The 22,527-nt window shown below is 31.8% G+C and overlaps 7 protein-coding genes across 7 annotated transcripts; 5 read left to right on the top strand and 2 right to left on the bottom strand.

The window, feature by feature from the left end:
- The first annotated feature begins 96 nt into the window (after positions 1-96).
- BX663DRAFT_495896 (uncharacterized protein) lies at positions 97-4,883 on the top strand. The gene is made up of 5 exons (XM_051525708.1): positions 97-1,661; positions 1,732-1,777; positions 1,840-3,186; positions 3,292-4,508; positions 4,578-4,883. Exons 1-5 carry the CDS (start codon positions 153-155, stop codon positions 4,749-4,751), a joined length of 4,293 nt encoding a protein of 1,430 aa, XP_051386271.1. The 5' UTR covers positions 97-152; the 3' UTR covers positions 4,752-4,883.
- Positions 4,884-5,134: 251 nt separating this feature from the next.
- Positions 5,135-8,739, top strand: BX663DRAFT_495895 (N-acetyltransferase B complex non catalytic subunit-domain-containing protein). Its single transcript, XM_051525707.1, has 11 exons — positions 5,135-5,299; positions 5,380-5,465; positions 5,525-5,663; positions 5,729-6,904; positions 6,969-7,038; positions 7,117-7,216; positions 7,270-7,317; positions 7,379-7,916; positions 7,977-8,050; positions 8,137-8,244; positions 8,318-8,739. Exons 1-11 carry the CDS (start codon positions 5,260-5,262, stop codon positions 8,579-8,581), a joined length of 2,643 nt encoding a protein of 880 aa, XP_051386270.1. The 5' UTR covers positions 5,135-5,259; the 3' UTR covers positions 8,582-8,739.
- A 622-nt stretch (positions 8,740-9,361) lies between these two features.
- BX663DRAFT_577093 (uncharacterized protein) lies at positions 9,362-13,158 on the top strand (the record flags this gene model as incomplete). The annotated part of the gene is made up of 7 exons (XM_051532170.1): positions 9,362-9,899; positions 9,927-10,141; positions 10,220-10,639; positions 10,706-11,492; positions 11,636-11,937; positions 12,010-12,424; positions 12,500-13,158. The coding sequence occupies 7 exons, from the start codon at positions 9,362-9,364 to the stop codon at positions 13,156-13,158; spliced, it is 3,336 nt and encodes a 1,111-aa protein (XP_051386269.1).
- A 678-nt stretch (positions 13,159-13,836) lies between these two features.
- On the bottom strand, positions 13,837-14,760 carry BX663DRAFT_495888 (uncharacterized protein). The gene is made up of 4 exons (XM_051525706.1): positions 14,694-14,760; positions 14,450-14,601; positions 14,201-14,383; positions 13,837-14,151 (listed from the first exon to the last, which is right to left on the bottom strand). Exons 2-4 carry the CDS (start codon positions 14,579-14,581, stop codon positions 14,035-14,037), a joined length of 432 nt encoding a protein of 143 aa, XP_051386268.1. The 5' UTR covers positions 14,582-14,601; positions 14,694-14,760; the 3' UTR covers positions 13,837-14,034.
- Positions 14,761-15,726: 966 nt separating this feature from the next.
- BX663DRAFT_495884 (uncharacterized protein) lies at positions 15,727-16,327 on the bottom strand. Its single transcript, XM_051525705.1, has one exon. It carries the CDS (start codon positions 16,232-16,234, stop codon positions 15,779-15,781), a length of 456 nt encoding a protein of 151 aa, XP_051386267.1. The 5' UTR covers positions 16,235-16,327; the 3' UTR covers positions 15,727-15,778.
- A 1,798-nt stretch (positions 16,328-18,125) lies between these two features.
- On the top strand, positions 18,126-19,676 carry BX663DRAFT_529102 (general substrate transporter; the record flags this gene model as incomplete). The annotated part of the gene is made up of 2 exons (XM_051530218.1): positions 18,126-18,381; positions 18,478-19,676. 2 exons carry the CDS (start codon positions 18,126-18,128, stop codon positions 19,674-19,676), a joined length of 1,455 nt encoding a protein of 484 aa, XP_051386266.1.
- Positions 19,677-20,799: 1,123 nt separating this feature from the next.
- On the top strand, positions 20,800-22,503 carry BX663DRAFT_495881 (phosphate transporter). The gene has a single exon (XM_051525704.1). The coding sequence runs from the start codon at positions 20,886-20,888 to the stop codon at positions 22,491-22,493; it is 1,608 nt and encodes a 535-aa protein (XP_051386265.1). The 5' UTR covers positions 20,800-20,885; the 3' UTR covers positions 22,494-22,503.
- The last annotated feature ends 24 nt before the right edge of the window (positions 22,504-22,527 follow it).

Genomic DNA, 22,527 nt, shown 5'->3' with positions numbered 1-22,527 from the left:
TTTTAAATTTCTCTCTCTCTTTAATTTTTATTTTTATTTATTTTATTTTATTTTATTTTATTTTATTTTATTTTATTTTATTTTTTTTTTTTTTTTTTTTTTTTTCATTTTTAAATCAGTTCAAAATTGATCTAAATAGCGGATTAAGTTTAATGTACAACGAACACTGGGAAGATTTTACCTTTGAGGAATCTCAAACGGTGGGATTTCTTCGACTTCCAAATAGTGTAATGGAGAACATTTGTCGTTTTCTGGATGATCAAAAAGATCGATACGAAGCATGCTTAATTAGTCGTCGATGGCTTACAGCAGCACAGACTGTATTATGGGAAAAACCTCACTTTGACATGCCACATAATTTTCGACAATTTCTTAGAACGATCTGTAACAATAACAAAACAGCACTCTTAGTTAAAGACATTCAATTAATCTTTCCAGATCACGATAATAGTTTATTTCAAACCATTACCAAATCTAAGTCCGATCGTCATCACCCTCAAAATCCTCTATCTTCGCCTTCTATTTTTACCAACATTGCTACCTATTGTGAGCATCTCTCATCACTTACCATTTATGGTTGGCATTTAAAAACAACCCATATTGAGCTTTTGGCTACACATGCTAAATATCTTACATCATTGCACATTATCGGAGCAGACATGACGCCTATTGTCTTGAATAATTTATTGCCTCGGTTGAAGACTTTACGTTTAGACGGTAATTTTCATTTGGATCTTCAATGGGCTCGTACTTTAATTCATAGAGCTACTCGCCTTAGTCATTTACAACTCTCCCTACAAGGCATTAACCAACAAACATTAGCTACCATCTGTTCACAGCAACTTGAATTGACCGAGCTAATTTTAACGGATGCTTCACCTCTTAGCGATGATCATGTCTTTAAGATTTTACAGTCCTTTCCTAACCTTACGCGATTCTGTCTTGAAGGTTGTAAAAAAATAACAAGCTTATCTATTGCTATCGCTCTTACAACTTGTCCCAATTTGACTCACCTTGAGTTACGTGCAACAGAATCGATCGATAAAGAGTCATCTGAAGGATTAGATCATTTTCTGACATCAACTACTATAGCAAGACCTGTACGATTCTTACTGGAAAATATACAAGTGACTAACCATGATTTTGAACTTTTAGCTGCCACCTCCTTTGCTTCACTTCAGACGCTAGGCCTTAAGGGCTGCACAAAACTTACAAATAGGTCTATTGAAAACGCGCTATGTAAACTTAAATACTTACGACATGTCCATATCAGTCAATGTCCTCAACTTGACTCACAACTTTTCAGTTCTTTTGCTAATTCTACCTATGTTTCTCAGTCCTTGATGCGACTCTTCTTTGAGAATAATGGTGAAGTTCGAACTAAAGATATTTATGAGCTCTGTTATGCAAGTTCTGAATGGAACTTGCGTGAGATTTGTTTAATCAAATATGAATATTTACAACAGACAGTAATTGGAGATTTTAATGAAGAAGGTGATGCATCAAGGATCTTGTTAAATAGACAATCAATTGATGCTTTAGCACAGTCACGCTCTATGCCTGAGGATGTGACATTGACAGGCTTACAAATTCATTTGTTAGCTAAGCATCTAAATATCTCTGTAGATGATTTGTTAAGCTTGTTTAAGCAAGTTGAAGAGGTAAAAAAAAAGGGGGGGTTTAATAAGCCATATTAAATAATCTAACGTATAAACATTTGTATGTTAATAGGAGGAAAAAGAAATGTTGCATAAATATGAAGAACCTTCAAAGCAACGTAAGTTTTATTAGATATTTAAACATTTTTTGAAATGTTTTAATTTCATCATTGTTTTATAGATTTTGCAGCCAACAAAAAACCATTTAATAGAATTTCAGCCTTGATAAATGAATCTCGACAACAACAGAATCGACCCACAACGCCTGCTGTGTGGACTAATGATATCAAAATGAATGGTTCTTTTCAACCTACTTCAGAAGATCAAATTTATGAAGAAACAGATGAACTTCAAACATCTACCACAGAAAATGAAACATCGGGTTCTGATGATGTGGAAAATGAGACATCAGGTATTGATGATATAGAAGAAGGGTCTTCCAAGGATGAAGATGAAAGCCGTAGTGAAGAAGAAGAAGAAGAAGATGATGATGATGAAGAAGAATATGAAAAAACCTCTAATATTGAATATACAGCACCTCAGTCACAGTGGAATAATTCTGAAAATAATGTTAAAAATGAGGATAACTTGGGTGGCTGGAATAATGTGGAATGGACTGCGCCTACAGTTCCCATACCTCCTGTGCAAGAAGCACATCCTATTTTATTTAGTCAAATTCAACAACAACAACAACAACAACAACAACAACAACAACAACAGCAGCAGCAGCAGCAACAACAACAGCAACAACAAAAGCAACAAAATGGTTGGTTGTCATATAGTGAAGAAAATTTAAGCGATCAATGGAAACAGTCACCGTTAGAAATCAATCCACATGCAATGTTTAAACGAACACACAACAGACGATTAGTTAAAAATAATGCAATGGAGATCGATAATGAAGGATGGGGGCAGGTACAGAATTTTGTGGCATGGGACAACTTGAATGAACAAGGTTATGTAAAGGAAGTTTTAGAGCAACAAAAAGCAACCACTTATTGGAACTTGGAAGGAGATTCTTGGATCCCTTTAAATGCTAATAATCAATTCGAGCAACAGCAGGAACAACAACAGCAGCAAAAACTACGTACAACTGCTACATATCAATCAAGAGAACACCCGTCTGTTTCTGATGATGATTTTCCTCCTTTAAATAACTATCTTCAAAATGACAATGGATCCTCCAAGAAAAAGCCAACATATACTCGTCAGCAGCTACATAGACGTTCAAATTCAATTGTAAGCTCAGATACATGTATCAATTGGACAGATGATGATGCTGATGATGTTGTAATTAAGGTGTGTAATCAAGAAAAATTTTCTAGCAAATATGCATTTAATAAGCGACAACCTGATCACCCTGGGCAGCCGAAATGGAATTCTTATGGTGATTGGAAACTAACCAAAGAACAGTCACCACATAATCATGATAATGGGGACATAAAACCTAAGAGCACAATATGGGGAGAAATGCCTAACAATACGGCTCCTGTTAAAGGTAGTTGGCAAGCACATTTTTCACCAGAAGGTAAAATATATTTTAACTTTTTATTACCCCTTTTTGTTTATTAAACTTTACTCTCTTTCTTTTTTTTTTTTTTTTTTTTTTTTTTTTTTTTTTTTTTTTAATCAGATATTAATAATAAATCAGCCAACGATAGTTGGTCTTCACTGAATAACTCAACAATTACACAGCAATCAAATCGTCGTCTCTTCTCACGGCCAAGGTCTTCTGCTTCACGTCCAGCATCAGTTCGAGATAATACACCACGCGAGACTGTACAGTCTGAATCCTATACTACTTCATGGGGCAAATTTACAGCGAATAGTATGGAGACTGTTAGCGAACGTTCTAATTCACCACGGAAATCAATTGCATCACATACCACAACTCCTCGAGCAGTTACACCATCTACTGCTGCTACAGATGTACTAATTGATACAGATAACAGTACACCTATATTACCCAAACAGATGCCTAAAAAAAGCGATGTATGGGACTCTATAAATGATTTAAATATAGTAAATAATCAGCAGCAGCAACCATCAGAAGAAGTTGAACTTGTTGAACTTATGAATTGGCAATCTACAACCAGAGATTCACCATCTGTTCGCTTTGTAGAGACAATCCCGGGCACGGTAACAGAAGCTGAGATAAAACAAAAAGAGGAGGAGGAGGAAAAAGATCATTTGGTAATGTTACAAAACTCAACGCTATTGATGCCTGCATTGGTACCTACTTCCTTAAAAGAGACTGCGACTGTTCCTACTACTATTGATATTGATAAACATGATGCATCTATAGTTAATAATACTATTATAACTACATCTAATACTACTAATAATGCTACTGTTACTCCTATGATGGCTTCAGAATCAAATATAGCTGAGAATTCCGTACTTGATACAACTAAAATCGTAGCTTCTAACCTTACTGCATCTCCCGTTATTACTACTAATTTAGCTCTAACTAAGGAAACGGATACCAGCATCCATAAACAAACGCAAGACACTTTTGTTAATACTACCGATCAAAAACAGAACAACAATATATCATCACAAAACGTTGATGAACAAAAAAAGCAAACAGAGGAGGTTCAAGATCTTTTATCAACATCAAGCAGCTTTATTAAACCTGAATCATCTACCTCCAGAAATCTTATCGATGAGCAGGAACCTTTGAATCAAAACAACAATGAGGCTTTGTCTGGTTTATTAATTCAATCCAAAAACCCTGCAGCAGAGCCATCATTAGATCATAATGATATTCAAAAACATAAAAAATCAGGAAAGCCGATTGCGGTTAAAATTCAATTAGCAAGTGGATTTGTATCTGCTGTATTCCATGAGGTAATATAAACAGAAAAAGAAAAAAAAAACGAGAAGATGATTTAGTTTATTCTTACATGTTGTTAATAGGGTGATGACTTTTTAGAAGTTAGTCGAAAGTTCTGTGAAGAACATAATATACCAAACAGTGTAGACATTGTATACGAAAGAGCAATGGAAAGATGGACAGCTCGAAAGACAAAGTCTATTTTGAATAAATCGAAGAAATTGAAAAAGTCAGGTACAACGCCTACTCTTTCTTAAAAAATAAAATAAAATAAAAAGGAAATCCTTAGAATGTTATGTAATGCATTGTAATATTAATTCACACTTAGAAAATGTATATTATGAATTATTATAAACTTTCCTTTGTGTTAATAATAAATGCTATTAGAGAAATGAAATACCTTTCGCTTTTCTTTTCTTTTCTTTTCTTTTTTTTTAATAAAGATAATTTATAATTGCTGTAGTAGATATAATATTCCTTAGGTATATTTCTTTACATTATCCTAGTTATACTTGCGCTTTTCCTTAAAATGTTACATTAGTTTATCCAACCTATAATGTTACTTTTTTCAAAAAAAAAGAAAGAAAAAATTATGCAATTGTCTTTATCAAAAGAAGTAATTTGATGAAGAAATTATTATAGATTATTTTGATCATTGTGGCTTATGCTGTTGTTGTTACTATCATCGTTGAAATCCCGAATTTAAACAAGAATTCCTGCTCGCGCCATATTTTTTTTTTATCACTGTTGTTTCTTCAAGACACTATGGACTATACGACAGAAAAAAAGCTGAGACCGCTTTATGGTAAGCGTTACTCTCTTTTTTTTTTTTATCTTGTAAATAATATAAAAAGGCTTATTCATGTTTGTATTTTTGGATAATAGAGGCTCTTGATGAAGGTCAAAATAAAATTGCTCTTCAACATTGTGCAAAATTATTGAAGAAGAATCCCGACTGGCCTTTAGTCAAGGTAAAAGATTATCTGTATAACATTTAATTCTAAACTATTAATAATTTTTAATAAATAAGGCTTTAAAAGCACTTGCACTTGTTAGAACTGGAAAAGAAGAAGAATCCTTTGAATTATGTGGGCAAGTCAAAAAGGCCATTCCTACTGATGAGCCTACACTTTTAGCTGTCACTATGGCTTTAAAAGAACTCGGAAAGCGTAATAATAATTAAAACAAAAAAAAACATCTACTATATATAATTTACACATTTCTTATTTAATAGATTCTGTCATCGTTGAATTATATGAAAATGCATCCAATCAACAACCAAAAAATGAAGAATTTGCTAATCACTGGTTCATGGCTATGGTACGTAATAACGATTTTAAGGGACAGCAAGCTGCTGCTGTTAAGCTTCATCGTCTCTTTAAACAAAACAAATATTTGTTTTGGGCTATTATGTCCTTAGCTCTACAGGGCACACCACTTGCTTATGTCCTTGCGGAACGCATGATGGGTAAAGCACTTGAAGAAAATCGACTTCAAGAAGTTGAACATATGCGTCTCTATCTCTTGATTCTCATGGATCAACAAAAAAATGAACAGGCTCTTCAACTTTTATTAGCTAATGATGAACTTGCACAAAAGTCATTACGTGATCCTGAAATACGACAAATTAAATCTGAACTCTTACGTGCTAATCAACGATGGCAAGAAACGTTAGAGATGAGTCAAGCAATATTAGATGGCGAAAATGCAGATGATTGGTTTCACTGGTTGGCATATTTTGACGCTATAGATGCTTTAAATGATACAGAGATGATAAATAAGGCGATGGCGTTGGTTGAGCGTTTGCAACAAGCGGCCTTAAAAGCTAAAGTCTTGAAACGTGGCCCATTTTTAGCTGAACTTGAATTAGATCACCGACTATGGAAGACTGGAAAGAGAGAAGAGGATGTTATCTTGGAGCATACTGCAAAATACTTTGAACGCTTTGGATCAAAGAATTGTGCATTTGAGGACCTTCATAGTTATATTGGATTTTTGAAAGGAGAAAAAGCCAAAGCATGGATCGATCGCCTTAAAGAGACTATTCAACCTGCAAAAGACAAAGCAGCAAATATAAAAAATGTACACAAGCAGGTCAACATCAGAAAATTGGAACGTTTCCTTGGCCTTCACTCAGCTGTTGACGTTAAGGAAGCACTTGAGATTGTTAACACATTATGGTGTGAATATCAAAATGCTTTACCTTTAGGAGAAGGTTTGGAAAAGACAGAGATGCAATATGGTGATGAGTTTGCTATATTGGCAAGTCATCTTCTTGTAGATTTATATCATCAATACAAAGAGTCTTCATATTTGATACAAGCTATTTCACTCTTGGAATTGGCATTGACTAAAAGTATTTATAACTTTCAAATCAAGTTGATTTTGGTCCGCATGTATACCTTACTTGGTAATAAAAAATATATATACAAATATTTATATATAAAGGCATTATTGATTCTTTCATTTGTTAGGTGTTTATCAGCGACCTTTCGAAATTTACAGGACTATGGAAATCAAGCAAATTCAGTTTGATACAATGATGTAAGTTTTTTTTTTTTTTTTTTTTTTTTTTTTTTTTTTTTAAATACTTATTATTATTTTATATTTATCCATATATAGTCATTACTTTACAGATAGATTTGCTTGTCTTGGTTGCTTCGACCAACTTGAAGATATGTTACATGAATCCTTATTGATTTATAAGAGTAATGAAGTTGAGGTAAGATACTAGTCTATGTATACCCTACAAGAAAATCTAATCCAATAAAATAGACACCTGAAATGTTAGTTAAAGCATATCAATATGGAACATTCTCTAAGGTAAAAGCATATAAATTTCTTTTCCAAAATAATTATTTTTGTAAACTTTTATTTTTTTTAGATACAAGAATTTATTGAATTCCGTCGTCGTCTCGACACTTCACTTCAACATGCTATAACTCAAATCGAACTTATACGTCTAAACTATATCCATTCCTCCTTCCAAACTAAATATGCTGTCCAATTCTTCCAAGAACAAGATGTTAGTCAACTTACTTGCGATAGTTCAGTAACATATTCTGATAATCGTGACTTCCGAGTCTTCCTCAATTATAATGGTCAGGAAAAACCAAATATAGAAGAATACTGCAAACCTCTTAATATGAGTACTTCTCAGGAATGGGTCCAAGTTATGTCATATATTCTTCATATCATGAGTGTTATTTGTGAAACCAAAGATTCAGCTAGAGACTTGTCCCATCTATCAAAGGGATTGAAGGACTTATTGGAATGTGAAAATGTTAAAAAACAAATCACCCATAATGAATTTTGGCTTGCTTGCTATGTATCTGAATTAACTCAAGCATTAGTATTATTGAAGAAGTCAGAGGATGGTAGCAGCCAACTTAAAAATGCAACTACTATCTTGGAAGATCAATGTAAGAGCATATTTTTATCAAAAAGTAAATTTTACTTCTATTGATATATACATATTATAGTGAGTAAAGTGGATGCATTTTCTGAAAAAACCCTTTCATGGAACACGTTCCATCAACTATCAACATCATTAGAAGTAAGATATATATATTTATATAAATGAAATAGAAAATAATATACATATACATGCCTATATGTATTCATTTATGTACTTTTCTTTAGGCATTTAATTATGGTACTGTGTTGATTGAAATAATAAACCGTACCTTAGGATTGAACAGTAAGGAAGCCAGAAGAAAAGCCGCAGAAAAAGCAGGATCTGATCCATTTGTAAAGATATACATATACATACATACATTGTTTGATTTTCATTACACATAATTTTAATTGTTTTATTGTTTAGATGGCAAGTTTTGTTCAGCTTCAAGAAGCATCTAAGAAATCGTTAAGAGAAATTCAAACAATAGCCAGAAATGGTAAAGAATTATTCAGAGCACAATTACAAAGAAAATTATGTAAAGAGGTTTTGGAATCAGAGAATGTTGTATCTTATTTGAAGGAAAATCAAAATTTAATTCAAGAACATGTCAAGATAATGATTCAAAGTTGGAGTTTAAGCTGTACACAATTTTCAGAAGAAATTGATAGACGTGTACAAAAGTTGTAATAGAAATAGCTTAATTTAATTATAAAAAGAAAATTAGAATGGTATCATATGTAACTGAAAAAAAATTACATATTCATTATTTTTTGTAGCATGATAATATATACGTGAATTTATACATATAAGATATATCTGTTTTGATTATTTTTTTTTTTTTTTTTAACAGAATGTAAATACTCTTGTTGTTGTTTAGAGCAGTACTAGGGAGCATCTATTGAACTTGTTGTGTTTTCAATTAAATGAAAGAGTATATTTACATCTATTTATTGAAACATAATTACCTTTTTCTCCTCGTGTGCATTTCGTCACATTGACATAAACATAAATATTAAAGTAAAATTGATCCAAAAAAAAAAAGTCATTTTTTTTTTATTCTCTTTTTTTTTTTTTTTTTTTTTTTTGTTTGTTTTATTTCTTAGTAACAAGTTAATGGTAATTAAAGCTCCAATAAATACTACACTACAAAATGCTCAACCCACACTAGAGCCAAATATCAAATCTATCAATACCACGATGAAGATACCCCATCAAAAAATAAATCAAGATTATTTTACAATAACACATGAAGATCGTCCAGTTTCCTCTAATGTACAGTCTTTTCAATTCAAACAACAACCCACTGTTAGACATCAATTCTTGAAACGTTTTGAGACTGCTCCTCACAACAGTTGGAACACAATCAAGAAATGGGTTGGAAGTTATCGACATGCTCCTGTCAGAAAACAAATTTTGCCTTCCAATATTGAAAGACAAGCTGAGTTAAATGGTTTAATGCCCATTATCATGGCTATGCATTTTACTCGAGATGAGCAAGACAGACGAAGGATTCCTATATTTTTAAAAAACATCACTATCAAAGTTTCAAAGGCGCCTACAACAACAGATGATAAATCAAGAATAAAAAAGAAATTACATGGTGGCACTGTCTTTAAGATTACTGTACAATATGGTAACTTGAGTTGGATAGTGTATCGTCGTTATTGGGACTTTGTTAAGCTGCATTACATTTATAAAACTTTATCAAGCCGAACTCCTCAATTTCCCAGTATTCCAAAATACCGTTTTCAAAACAGGCAACGTAACCTACAGAACTTTGAAGAAGAACAGAAAAAGGGTTCTCAACAACAATGTACAATGCTTGAGCCTGTAGTAGACGAGGATACTATTATGGCTCTTGCCAGTTCGGTAAATGACACACCTGCAACTAATTCTAGCTTTCATCTATTCCTTGACGCAGATCACAAAGTGTTAAAGGATATGGAGGACTATATGAATCAATTCATTTCAAGTATTGGGCCTTGTGGTCATATTAATCGTCTCTGTATGTTTCTTGAAATTTCTACTTTAGGCGTTCAATTATCGTCTCGATTTCCTAATATCGGTTACCATGGTAAGGAAGGCTATGCTGTCTTCCAGAGTAGAACGGATCGCGATCCTAAACAAAAACGCATGTTATTACATGATGGATTAAGTTTATTTACTACGGGATCCAAAAGAAGACACAAACCCAAGTGGTTTATTGTTCGTGAAAGTTATATTGTTTGTGTGGATGATCCCAGTGAGGTATTATATAAATAGAATAATATAGAAAAATATTTAATTTTTTTTAAGTCCTCCCCTCACCCACTTTTTCTTCAATAGAGCAAAATTTATGATGTCTTTTTATTTGACCAGAATTTTGATATACATAGATTGATTTTATTTGGTAAACATCATAAAGGCAAGTTTAGTAGTACATTAGTAAATGCATCTCATTGGGCTTCAAAAAAGTCCACTCTCTGTCTAACCAACATACATGGTGTCTATCATCTTAGAACTAAAAATGAACAACAAGCAAGGCAATTTGAAAAATCTATTCAATCAGTATCTCAGAATTCAATATGGTGTAAACCTAATAGATTTGATAGTTTTGCACCTATTCGTCATAATATCCCCCTCACTTGGTATGTGGATGGTAGAGATTATTTATGGGATATCTCTGTTGCTCTCGAAAATGCAAAGGAATGTATTTACATTCATGATTGGTGGCTATCACCTGAACTGGTAAGTAACTTCCCTACAGTATACATACATACATACATACATACATTTGTATATATATATATTAATATTCTGTTTTTTTGATAGTTTTTAAGGAGACCGGCTGCACAAAATCATGAATGGAGACTTGACCGCATCTTAAAACGTAAAGCAGATCAAGGCGTAAAAATCTACATTATTATTTACAAAGAAGTTGCTATGGCACTCCCGCTCTTCTCACATACTGCCAAACGTCATCTTCTATCTCTCTCTTCTAATATCTTTGTTCAACGACACCCTTCACGTGCAATTGATATTTTCAAAAAGGATAATATCTTTTTCTGGGCTCACCATGAAAAAATCTGTGTGATCGATAATGAAATTGCATTTTTAGGTGGCATTGATCAATGCTTTGGTCGTTGGGATACACCTGCTCATATACTTATAGATGACTTACCTGCTAATGAACAAATATGGCCTGGTAAAGATTATTCAAATCCTCGTATCATTGATTTTCATACATTAGATAAACCATTTGAGGACAATCAGGATCGAACAACATTACCAAGAATGCCATGGCATGATATTTCAATGCGCCTGATGGGTCATTCAGCTCGTGATGCAGCTCGTCACTTTATACAGCGATGGAATTACTTGAGGAGGAAAAAGCCGTTAGCGCCCAGACGACCGACACCTATGCTTTTACCTGTTCCTGATCATGATGGTATCTTAAAGATAGATCATTATGCTTGGCGACCCCATATGGCCCAATGTAGCGTACAAATTTTGAGAAGTGTGTCGCCTTGGAGTATTGGTTCTACTAAATACTTGGAGCATAGTATTCAAAATGCGTATTTCGAGAGTATTCGAAATTCAGAACATTTTATTTATATTGGTACTATTTATGATAAAAGAAAAGAAAAAAAAAACAAAACTTTTTCTTCTTAAACTAATATACATATATATATGTATATTGTAGAAAATCAGTTCTTTATCACTTCAACAAAGAGCAAAACAGTAGTTATCAAAATAATGTAGGTGATGCTATTTATGAACGTATTGTACGTGCTCACAGAGAAGGTAAAAAATGGAGGGCCATTCTTGTCTTACCCTTAATGCCCGGATTTCCTGCTAATATTGATGAAACAGAAGCTACAGCTGTACGTCTTATTTCAGAATACCAATATTTAACCATTGGACGAGGACCTGATTCTTTACTTGCTAGATTACATGCAGCAGGCATTCACAATACACATGAATATATTAATTTTTATGGGTTAAGGAATTGGGCTGAACTAAATGGAGAGTTTGTAACGGAGCAAATCTATATTCATTCCAAAGTAAGTTTTCACCTTTTTTTTTTTTTTTTTTTTTCTTTCTTTACATAATTTTGTTAATTTTATTATTTTTAGACAATGATTGTAGATGATAGGATTGTTATAATTGGATCTGCTAACATTAATGAACGATCTCTTTTAGGAACTCGAGATTCTGAAATTGCTGCATATATTGAGGATACAGACCTTATGGATTCCGTATTAGATGGTAAATCTATTAAAGTCGGTCGATTTGCCCATACACTGAGAATGAGGCTGATGTGTGAACATGTCGGCTTAGATATTGATGAGATAGATATTCAAAAATATAGCCAAAACAGTTTTATAGAACACCATTTTATTTCTAAGAATGGCGTGAATTGTATACCACCTTATATTCAGGTTATGTCAACAATCGACCAAGAGAAACAACAACAACAACAAAATCGACAAGAAGAATATGACTTGGATCAAGCCTCAGAGTTCTCTGATAGTTCATCCAGTTCATCAAGTGAGGTTGATTTTAGTCGTAAAAAATGGAGTACTGCTATGAAAAAACATATTCTATTTAGAAAAAGGCATAAAGATATAAAGAAAAAGCAAGAGCTGGGACAAGTGATAATAAATCGAATGGCTGGTGATAAGAGTAGACAATTATCGGAATCATCAGCAGAGCCTCTTCATCGAGAGGAAACGACTTCTACTACCAAAACCTTTTTCGGTAAACGTAGAAGTCTTGCCAGGGAGGACTATATTGATTTTTGGAATGAACTTGATCCAGACACGGATAATAATGGTGATGGTATTACCTGTAATAATGAACAACTTAAAGTCTTCAACTTTAATCAAGATACTATTTATAAAATCCTACAAGATCCACTCCATGATAATTTCCAAAATTTTTGGCATATGCTTGCACGTGTCAACACTGATTTGTTTCGAAGATCGTTTTTAGTAATGCCTGACAATAATGTCAAAACTTGGGCTCAGTATGATAATTACATAAAAATGGCAAAGCTATTTTTGGGACGTATTGATATTAAGCATGGTGGAACAAAGACAACTGCAGCAGCAGCCACAACTGTACCATTTTGTGGATTGATGGAGGATGAAGTTTCAATACGAGAAATTTTGGGACATATTAAAGGGCATTTAGTGATCTGGCCCACACATTTTATGGAAGAAGATAATGATAATATATTAACTACTGTTGATAGAATTGCGCCCATAGAAATCTTTGTTTAAAAGATATATAGATGTATTATGTATAATATAAACTTTAAAACTACTATTCTTTTAATACTCTCATAATATAATAAACAATACTAATAAATCCTGATAATATACATTATGGTAAATTGATTTATTTCATTTAAGGAATTGTTTAAACATGGCCATTTTATCTTGTATAAATATATTATCCCCTTAATAAAGCATTAAAGATATACATATATATTTTTGTATATATATTTTTTTTTTAAAAAAAAAGAGCAATAAATGGTCAACAATTTTTTTCTGTAGTATTATAATGAGAACAAAGTTATGTGAATATTAAGATATAAATTATATAATTACTGAGAATGCTAACTGAGATGAACAACGAAAATGACATATATATTTATATAACAGAGTAGAAATTAACGATATGAAATAATTTTATTTAAAGTAACAGAGATATGAAATAATATCATAATATTGCTTACTGTTTTAGCAATAAGAGTGACATTGTTTTTAAGGAAAAGGAAAAGAAAATACATTAATAAAACAAAAAAAAACATCTAGGCCAAGTATTACAAATCTGCTTCAATAAGCTTATAATATTAATACATTTTTTAGATAGTAAAAGAAATAGGATATATGCCTATATATTGTATTTCTTGCTTTAAATACTAATATTTTTTCTTAAAAAAAAAAAAGGAAATATGCAACCTTGTTTCTGGCCAAAGTAAATGAATTATTTTTTTCTTTTGCTAACATTCTATTAACTAGCTATTTTCTTATTCATAATACTGCCTAAATGTTCTTAACATAGCTGTCTATTTTGGCAGAATATTCTTTAATATGTTATACATATAACAAAGTTTAAGTTTCTTTATATAGCAGGTATCTATTTTAATATTATTACACAACAGTTATACCAATCCTTTGTGCTAACTTTTGATATTGTTCACGAGCAATTTTCTTTTGTCTCCAACTAAAAATAACAAGTGATAAAATAGCCATTACCAAATTGAAAGCCTAAATATATTATTAGTCATTTATGTTTAGTACGTCATCTCGGCATTACCTCGAATTTTATAAAACGCATTCGTTCAATACTTTTAACTTGGCGACAAGGACGAAAGGAAGGTAAAGAGATAGCATCATCGTCATCAAATGTTGTTTGATTTTTGTTTTGTAATTCAGCATCGTCCCATTCACAACGTATTGCTTGTTTATTACCAAATTCGATACAATAGGGTTGTGTTTTCTATTTGTAAATCAGCATAAGCTACACAAAAAAAAAAAAAAAAAAACCAAACAAATATATGCTTACTTTTTCTAAAGGAGAACAAGCTTCACATTCACCAATGGGGAAACAAGAATATGTTGATTTATCTACAACTTGATGTGAGTGTGTATAATCTCCTAAAGATTTCGAAGATGAAGTTGATCCAAAAGGAGGCATGCGGCGATTATGTGTTGATGCTAACGTAAGTATAAACATGTTTAATCTAACTTTTTGATTTCTGTTTAATAAAAAACAAAACGAAAATATTTATTTTATATAGTTTGTTTACATGCAAAAGATGATGTTGAGATTCTTTTTGTTATTCATTTTAAATTTTATATTAATAAAAAAAAAAAAAAAATGGCACTATTGACTTTTTCATTCTAACATGCGGAATTTTATATACTTCTTTTTTTTTTTTCTAGTTTGCATGTTAGTATTATTTTATTGGCCCCCCCTTTTTTTTAATATTGTATTTCTTAATGATAATCTTCTGAGACATTGCAACTAGAGCTTCTAAACAAATATGGAAAGCAGAATACACATATATAAAAGATAATTACTAAGTGTAAATAAAGCAATAGAAGGTCTTATGTTTCTAAAGAAACTAGTGAATATATCCAATTTGAAGGTTTTAAATGAATATTGATTTGTGTATATCTTCTGTTCTTTTTTTTTTCCCAAGTAATGCAACAATCCTTAACTGGCTTCATTCATGTATTACTCGGATAATATAACAGGTAAATATAGTGACATGATATAAACTGAATACAAAATGGTTGATACTGCCTTATTGAAAATATTAATAATTTTATAAGAAATACTTAATTGTATATATCCTATAAATCAAGCAAACCATATAACATAATCATAATCATATTAACTGCAGATGTGTATAGTAAAAAAAAAGTTAGATTGTATCAAGTTTATTGTCCACAAATATTACCTTTAATAAATTGCTTCGGATAGAACATTCATTTGGGTAAATTCACTTAATCTTTTTATTATAAAATTAAGCGCATAGTTGATATATGTTTGGCTACTATTAAAGCCACTGCTTAAATTATCGAATGTCATCTCACTCTTTAAAGTATCATAGATGTAATAGATATTCTAGCTAAAAAAAGAAAAAAAAAGGAACACCACCCAAGAACATTCTTAGTTGATGATACATGAAATTCAACCTAGATATTTCTGATAAAGTTAACTCTATGTAAAGATCATTTTTGTTTTTATTACATAAAGTAGATATAGTGTTTAAAGTTCAATATACTGGTTTTACTAGTTAATATAATACAGAGTTCACATACAACAACAAAAAGATGAAAACGAGAGCTTTATTATACGTAAAGATATTTATTTATATATTTATATTTAATGATAAAGAAGATTAAGAATGAAAGCTGCAGTCCCAGAAATAGTTCTAAAGTACTGGAGTCTATCCCACTTATTTATCAATGCATATACCTTCTTGCGATCATAACTACTGCCTTGTTTTTCCATCTCAAATAATTGATTATTTATAGGAGCGATAAAAATTAAAGTAAAAGGGGCACTAGCAAAAGACAATACACTGGCATAGAGGAAGTTTATCTTTGAAGTGCGATAATAACATATAGCATTACAAACAGTGCTTACAGCAATATTTAAAATGGCAATTTTGGACGCCCTTGAATAAGTCTTGTAAAATACAGGTAAAGGATCGTTTGTAGCTTTAATGGAAGGAACACTAACAAAGTTCATACAGATACCGAGGCCAGTAAATACACCATTTGCAAATAAGCCAATAGTTCTAGGATAATAAATTAAATCGTGTAAAGTAATAGACATAATATAGTATAGATTGAAAGCGAAAAAAAGGTATCAATAAAGGAAAGGAGATCCTACAGATGAGTGTTGTCTGTATAATAATTATGCATGGATAAATTGTGAAACTTGTGACTATTTTTAAGTAAATCTTTTATTTTAATAAGCAATCATAACATTATTCGATTGGCTAAAAGAAGTACATTGAGGAATGAATATATCAAAAAGCATCTTCCCTATATCATTCACAAGTATGAACATACGATGTCTCATTATTTGGTTTCAAGAAAAATAACCGGCTAGATCAAGCACGAATAACTTAATTTTTATTAGAGTGAGTTAACTGGAATTAATTCTCAATCTGGGCAAAGACTAGAGAGCTTAAACAAAATAACTTTAACCATTTTATGGAAAACATTCTTCTTTCATTCTGTTCCTGTCGCGAAGTAACCTGTTCTTCACAAGATATAAATAAGCACTCATTTCGAGAAATTTTATTTTAATAAAAGTTTTATACAAAGTTTTCACAGATTTATTCTGTCTTCCTTTTTTTATCCTTACCTTATCAACATTTATAAAGAAATACTAATGACCCAATGAATACAATATGTTATTAAATAACAGCTTTGCCCAGGTCCGAGCAATGAAGAATCGAGATATAACGAAAAAAGACCTCTTTAGGAGCAAAAGGAAATATCTGGAAACAAAGTAAATAAATTGACTAGTTGTGTGGAGAGGACGAGAACAAATTTAAAAATATCGGACCAAAATTGGGTGGAGAAGAGAGGGGGTATTGGCTTGTTGTGGAAAAGTTAATTAAGTTCATGTAAGATGATGCATATATTTAGTCATCGTATTAAGCTATCGTATTTACCAAGGAGTGACAGAGTGGATAGTTAAAGGCTTAAATGTTAATACAATTAAACTAAAGAATTTTATTTAAAAATTAAAAAATGACCAATGAGCATATAGCATTTATATATGCTGTTTTGCCCTGGTCAGATCGCTAGAGAAAAAAGGAAAGAAAAACCCTTTTGGGATATTAAATGTTAATACAGTATTATCAAATGAAATTGTGAAGATTTATAATTTTCTTGGACAAATAAATCTATCTTGAGGCTATCTAAGTTAACCTACTCTTAATAATATCTATCCCAATAAGAAGCAGCATTTTTAACCCATACTAAACAGTCCTTTAGAATGATAACCATACATGCTTCTCTAATACTTGGCATTAATTTATCGACTTTTTTTTTTCAAATTAGTTTTATTTTATACTTTTCTTTTTAAACTTTAAGCCAACACACTTCAATAGGATATATAAGAATGAATACGGAGGCATATACAATGATTTATATCCCTAATCTTCACTTGTATCCGTAAATAAATAGAAAAAAAAATAATATTAAAAGCTCTTTATTAAAGAAAAAAGGGAAAGTTCTATCATTAATGAGTTTAGAAAGTAAGACATTTTACAAGAATATGGAAAAGTTTATAAGTTTTAAACTGGTGCTGTTGATATATGTTTACAAGTTTTAAAGAAGAGGGTTTGTTAGTGACTAGTTCACTGTAACGATCGATAGATATAATGTATCTAGCAGTAAATAGGTAATAATTGGCTGAATAATTCTTTAGACAAAACTAATAATTTTCACTCTAATAATGCTCTAATGGTGCTCTAATAGTGCTCTTAAGTATAGTATTTATCAACAATGATCTTATTTTTAAATCTATTAAGATTGAAGAAAGATAGGCGGATGTTGTTGAAATATCGGAATACTAATAAATGTTTGCTTATTATTGGTTCAACTAAACAATAAAATATTGTAAAAAAAAAAATATAATAAAATTTTTTTTTTGCTTCTCATTCCTTATTATGAGTTCAAAATTCCAGGTATCAGACCAAAAAGTAGACATGGAGGAGAACAGTATTACTATACTGGAGGAACCCAAAAAATTCCGTAAGGCAATTTATATATCTGCATTAGTTGCTGCTATGGGTGGATTTATTTGTGGTTATGATACTGGTGCCATTAGTGGTATATTGGCTATGCCTACTTTCCAAGCATATTTCTTTACTGAGGAAAATATGACTTATTTGCAAGGTCTTTTGCTAGCACTATACCTTATGACAGCAGCTTTAGGAGCATTTATTGCTGGTTTTTTGTGTGGTAACTATTATTGCAAATATTATAATATATATACATATATGTATTTGTATATGTAAACCTTGTTTTTATTTACATATTAATTATTTTGTGTTATAGATCGGTTTAGTCGAAAATATTCAATTATTGCCGCTTCTGCTATTTTTTGTATTGGTATTCTTCTCGAGATTATCGGCGTCAATTTTGGCCTCTTATTAGCTGGAAGATTGATCGGTGGTTTTGGATCAGGTTTAATGAATAGCGCTATACCATTATATCATTCAGAGATTGCTCCTGCTGACATTCGTGGTCGTTTAATCAGTTTTTTCACATTAATGGCATCACTAGGTCAGGTTACCGGTTATTTTGTAACGTTTGGTACAAGCTATGTAACAACAAACTGGTCATGGCGAGGTCCCTGGCTTTTACATATAATTGTTTGTATCATATTTACAGGAATTATGACACAAATGCCTTTCAGTCCTCGTTGGCTAATCGATAAAGGCCGTTACGATGAAGGCTTAGAGGTTTTGATGGAGCTGCATGAAGTGACAGATCCAAAACATGTCATTGTCTCACGTGAATATAACGAAATTGTTCAAGAAATAGAATTTGAACATACCTTAGGGGACGTTAGATATGTAGAACTTTTTGTTGGAACTAATCTTAAACGTACTTTAATTTCATTTTTCATATCTATCTCGACTTCCTTCACGGGCTATGCAGCTATCGGTTACTACGCTCCACAGATAATTCAAAATGCTGGCCTAAGTGACGCCTCAACCTCAATTGCAGCCACCGGTGGTACGGGTATTTTATCGTTACTAATGGCTTTCGTTTCACTCCAGTGGTTTATTGATCGTGTTGGTCGCAAGCCCGTTTTTTTGATTGGTGCTAGCATTATGGGTATTAGTATGTTTATTGTTGGTGCTCTCTTTCAAGTTTATATAAAGGTGGATGTAGAGAGCTATGTAGTAATGGTGACCAATGTTTATGCTCGCAACGCTATCATTGCCTTTTTATATATCTTCATGGGAACCTATCAGTTTAGCTGGGGAACTGTATCCTATGTTTATCCTGCTGAAGTCTTTAATATGCGTACCCGAGCAAAAGGTTTAGCACTCACTTATGCATTAAATTGGGGATTTTCAATTTTGATTACCTATTGTGTGCCTCTCTTTTTAGCACATACTGTATCTGGTGTTTATTTCTTTTTTGGTAGTTGTTGCTGTATTTGCTTTATAGGATGTTGTTTTATTCCAGAAACAAAAGGCAAGACATTAGAAGAGATGGAATATGTATTTGGAGCAAAAGGATAATTAAGATGCAAGTAATTAGGTACATAAAGGAATATATAAATATTTATAAATATTTATTGTATTAATTTTTATTTTATAGATTGCTTTATTTAGACAGGTTTTTTTTTTCTTAGACAATAAATTAGATCCTAAAGGGTGGATAGTTTATTTCATCATTGAAAGCATCAAGGGGTGCCCACTTTTTTTTTTAATTCCTAAAACTTAGGGATTGTTAAAATTAATGGCTGAGAATTTATACCCTCATTTAGCGGACCAGGATAATGCCTGCGTCGCGATGATGCATACAACGATGAAATTATACTCTAAAATGTAGGAAGGAGCAAGACAACAGGTAATGTATATTATTGAAAAAGGCACGTGTGTGTGTGTGGCATGCAAGGGAGATGATAATAAAAAGAAAGGGAAATTGGGTTTATTTTATGTTATACACTCCTTCCTATCATTCATCATCGTTTTGTATATGTGAGGATTTTTTTCTTTTCTTTTTTTTCTATTTTTTCTATTTTTTCTTTTTTTTTTTCTTTTTTTTTTTCTTCCTTTTTTCTTTTTCTTTTTTTTTTTCTTCCTTTTTTCTTTTTTCTTTTTAAAAATAAAACTAAAATAAAATTATTATACATAATTTTTAATTATAAACAGCATTGATATCAACTTTATTCAGTTTCAAAATTTAGAAAAATAATCGGTAGCTAATCAAATTTCCTGCCAATGTTCTAAAAAAAAATAAAATACTTCACTGGATATGGTAAATTGAATTACCTTACGTGTATTAATACAGGAGCAATTGCCTGGCTTTAGTCATTTTCAGATATTTTTCTTTATTTTCTGACTATAAGCTTTCAAAGTTGTTTCAGTTATTTCAACTTTTATATCTGTATATACTTTTTTTTTTATCTCTGATTTTAGATAAAGGTTAGAAATTTAGATTTTCCATTTATTCTTTTTTATTTTATAGATAAATCTTTAAGATTCTTAATCCCCTTTCTACAAACTGCATTGATTAGCGTGCGTCTCATAAGTAATATTGATTGGTTTAGAGCCAAGGAAAAAAAAAAAACTATACGAAGAAACTATGTTAATTAATCTAATGCATATTTATATAAAAGAGAAGCAGAAAAATAAATTAAGTTACAGAACATTTTTTTCATTTTATTATTATTATTTATTTTACTAGTAATTAATATTTTTTAATATTAAATATTCATTTATAAAATGGAAATACATGATTATACCTGGATTTTTGCAGTGGGTATGGTCGTCGCCTTTATAGATGCATTTGGTATCGGTGCAAATGATGTTGCAAACTCATTTGCTACGTCAGTCTCAGCAGGTTCCTTAACATTAGCTCAAGCTTGTATTGTTGCATGTTTTACAGAATTTGGTGGTGCTGTCTTATTAGGTGCAGCAACTGCAGAGACAATTAAAGGCGGGATTCTGTCTGTGTCTTACTATGTTGATCAGCCTGAGATGCTTATGCTGGCCATGCTTTGTGCTATTGTAGGTTCTGCTACTTGGGTCCTCACTGCTACTAGGTTTGGATGGCCAGTTAGTTCAACACATTCAGTTGTTGGTGCTGTCATTGGTACTGGTATCTCTGCCTTTGGTTTCAATTCTATCACTTGGGGATGGGATGGCGTTGCTCAAATTATTGCTTCATGGTTTATTAGTCCTGTTGCTGCTGGTTGTGTAGCTGCTGTCATCTATTCGATTACTAAATATGCAATTTTACGTCGTGTTGATAGCTTCAAGTGGGGTATTCGTTTAGTACCTATTTACTTCTTTTTCACAGCTGGTATTGAATCATTTTACATTATCTTTAAAGCTCCTGGTGGTGGTGCAGATAAAATGCATATTGGTTTGATCGTAGGTATTGCTTTAATTGTAGCTGTTGTCTGTGCCCTCTTTTGTCAGTTTTTCCTTTGTCCTTGGGCTGTACGTCGAATCAAGGGTAAAGAAGATCTCAAATGGTATCATATATTTGTTACTCCATTTTTAAAGACAAGACCTATGATTGAAGAGCCCGCCGATACTGAGGTTGACCAAGATATTGAACTTATAGCTCAAACATCAAATATCGAAAAAATCAAGGATCATGACGGCAACGGTGAAACTGAAGTGATTCAAGATGAAGATGTTCAACAACCAAATAAACAACAAAACTGGTTTATATACAATGCTTCAAAATTAAAGTCCAAATTCTTGAAACTAGCCCTTAACGGTATTAAACAAGATGTTCGTAACCTTGATAATAAAAAACTTCAAAATGTCCATGCTCATACAGAACTTTTCGAAGATGATGCTGAATATCTATTCCGTTTCCTTCAAGTCATTACAGCTTGTATGGCGTCCTTTGCACATGGTTCAAATGATGTATCTAATGCAATAGGGCCTATTTCTTCCATCTATGAGGTTTGGAGTACAGCACGTATAGATGTATCTGGTAAAACCCCTATTCCTATTTGGATCTTAGTTTATGGTGGCGTTGGTATTGATCTCGGTTTAACTTTATTGGGTTATCGTGTAATGCGTACTATGGGTAATAACATTACGTACTTTACACCTTCAAGAGGCTTCTGTGCAGAATTATCAGCAGCTTTAACCGTACTCACTTGTTCTCAGATTGGCTTGCCAGTCTCTACAACACATTGTATTACAGGCGCTTCAGCTGCTATTGGTTTATGTAATACTAAAGGTTATAAGGCGGTTAACTGGAAGGCATTATGTTGGTGTTTCTTTTCTTGGTTTATTACATTACCTTGTGCTGGACTAGTAGCTGGTCTTTTATTTGCAATCTGTTCAAACTCTCCAAAATTTATTTAACACACAAACACATCTGTATAGATATATAAATATT

The sequence above is a fragment of the Cokeromyces recurvatus genome (assembly GCF_025118155.1).
Source record: "Cokeromyces recurvatus strain NRRL 2243 chromosome Unknown BX663scaffold_3, whole genome shotgun sequence".
NCBI lineage: Eukaryota > Fungi > Mucoromycota > Mucoromycetes > Mucorales > Mucoraceae > Cokeromyces > Cokeromyces recurvatus.
The sequence above is the reverse complement of the archived record's forward strand: the minus strand, read 5'-3'. Positions and strand labels throughout refer to the sequence as shown.

Bases quoted from the DNA above. Each gene is read 5' to 3' on its own strand.
- BX663DRAFT_495896 (XM_051525708.1), top strand. From the start codon at position 153: ATGTACAACGAACACTGGGAAGATTTTACCTTTGAGGAATCTCAAACG. The intron at 1,662-1,731 runs GTAAAAAAAAAG...GTATGTTAATAG, and splicing joins TGTTTAAGCAAGTTGAAGAG to GAGGAAAAAGAAATGTTGCA. The intron at 4,509-4,577 runs GTAATATAAACA...TGTTGTTAATAG, and splicing joins TATCTGCTGTATTCCATGAG to GGTGATGACTTTTTAGAAGT.
- BX663DRAFT_495895 (XM_051525707.1), top strand. From the start codon at position 5,260: ATGGACTATACGACAGAAAAAAAGCTGAGACCGCTTTATG. The intron at 5,466-5,524 runs GTAAAAGATTAT...TTAATAAATAAG, and splicing joins CCGACTGGCCTTTAGTCAAG to GCTTTAAAAGCACTTGCACT. The intron at 6,905-6,968 runs GTAATAAAAAAT...TTCATTTGTTAG, and splicing joins CCGCATGTATACCTTACTTG to GTGTTTATCAGCGACCTTTC.
- BX663DRAFT_495888 (XM_051525706.1), bottom strand. From the start codon at position 14,581: ATGCCTCCTTTTGGATCAACTTCATCTTCGAAATCTTTAGGAGATTAT. The intron at 14,384-14,449 runs GTAAGCATATAT...ATTTACAAATAG, and splicing joins CTTGTTCTCCTTTAGAAAAA to AAAACACAACCCTATTGTAT. The intron at 14,152-14,200 runs GTAATGCCGAGA...TAATATATTTAG, and splicing joins TGCGTTTTATAAAATTCGAG to GCTTTCAATTTGGTAATGGC.
- BX663DRAFT_495884 (XM_051525705.1), bottom strand. From the start codon at position 16,234: ATGTCTATTACTTTACACGATTTAATTTATTATCCTAGAACTATTGGC.
- BX663DRAFT_495881 (XM_051525704.1), top strand. From the start codon at position 20,886: ATGGAAATACATGATTATACCTGGATTTTTGCAGTGGGTATGGTCGTC.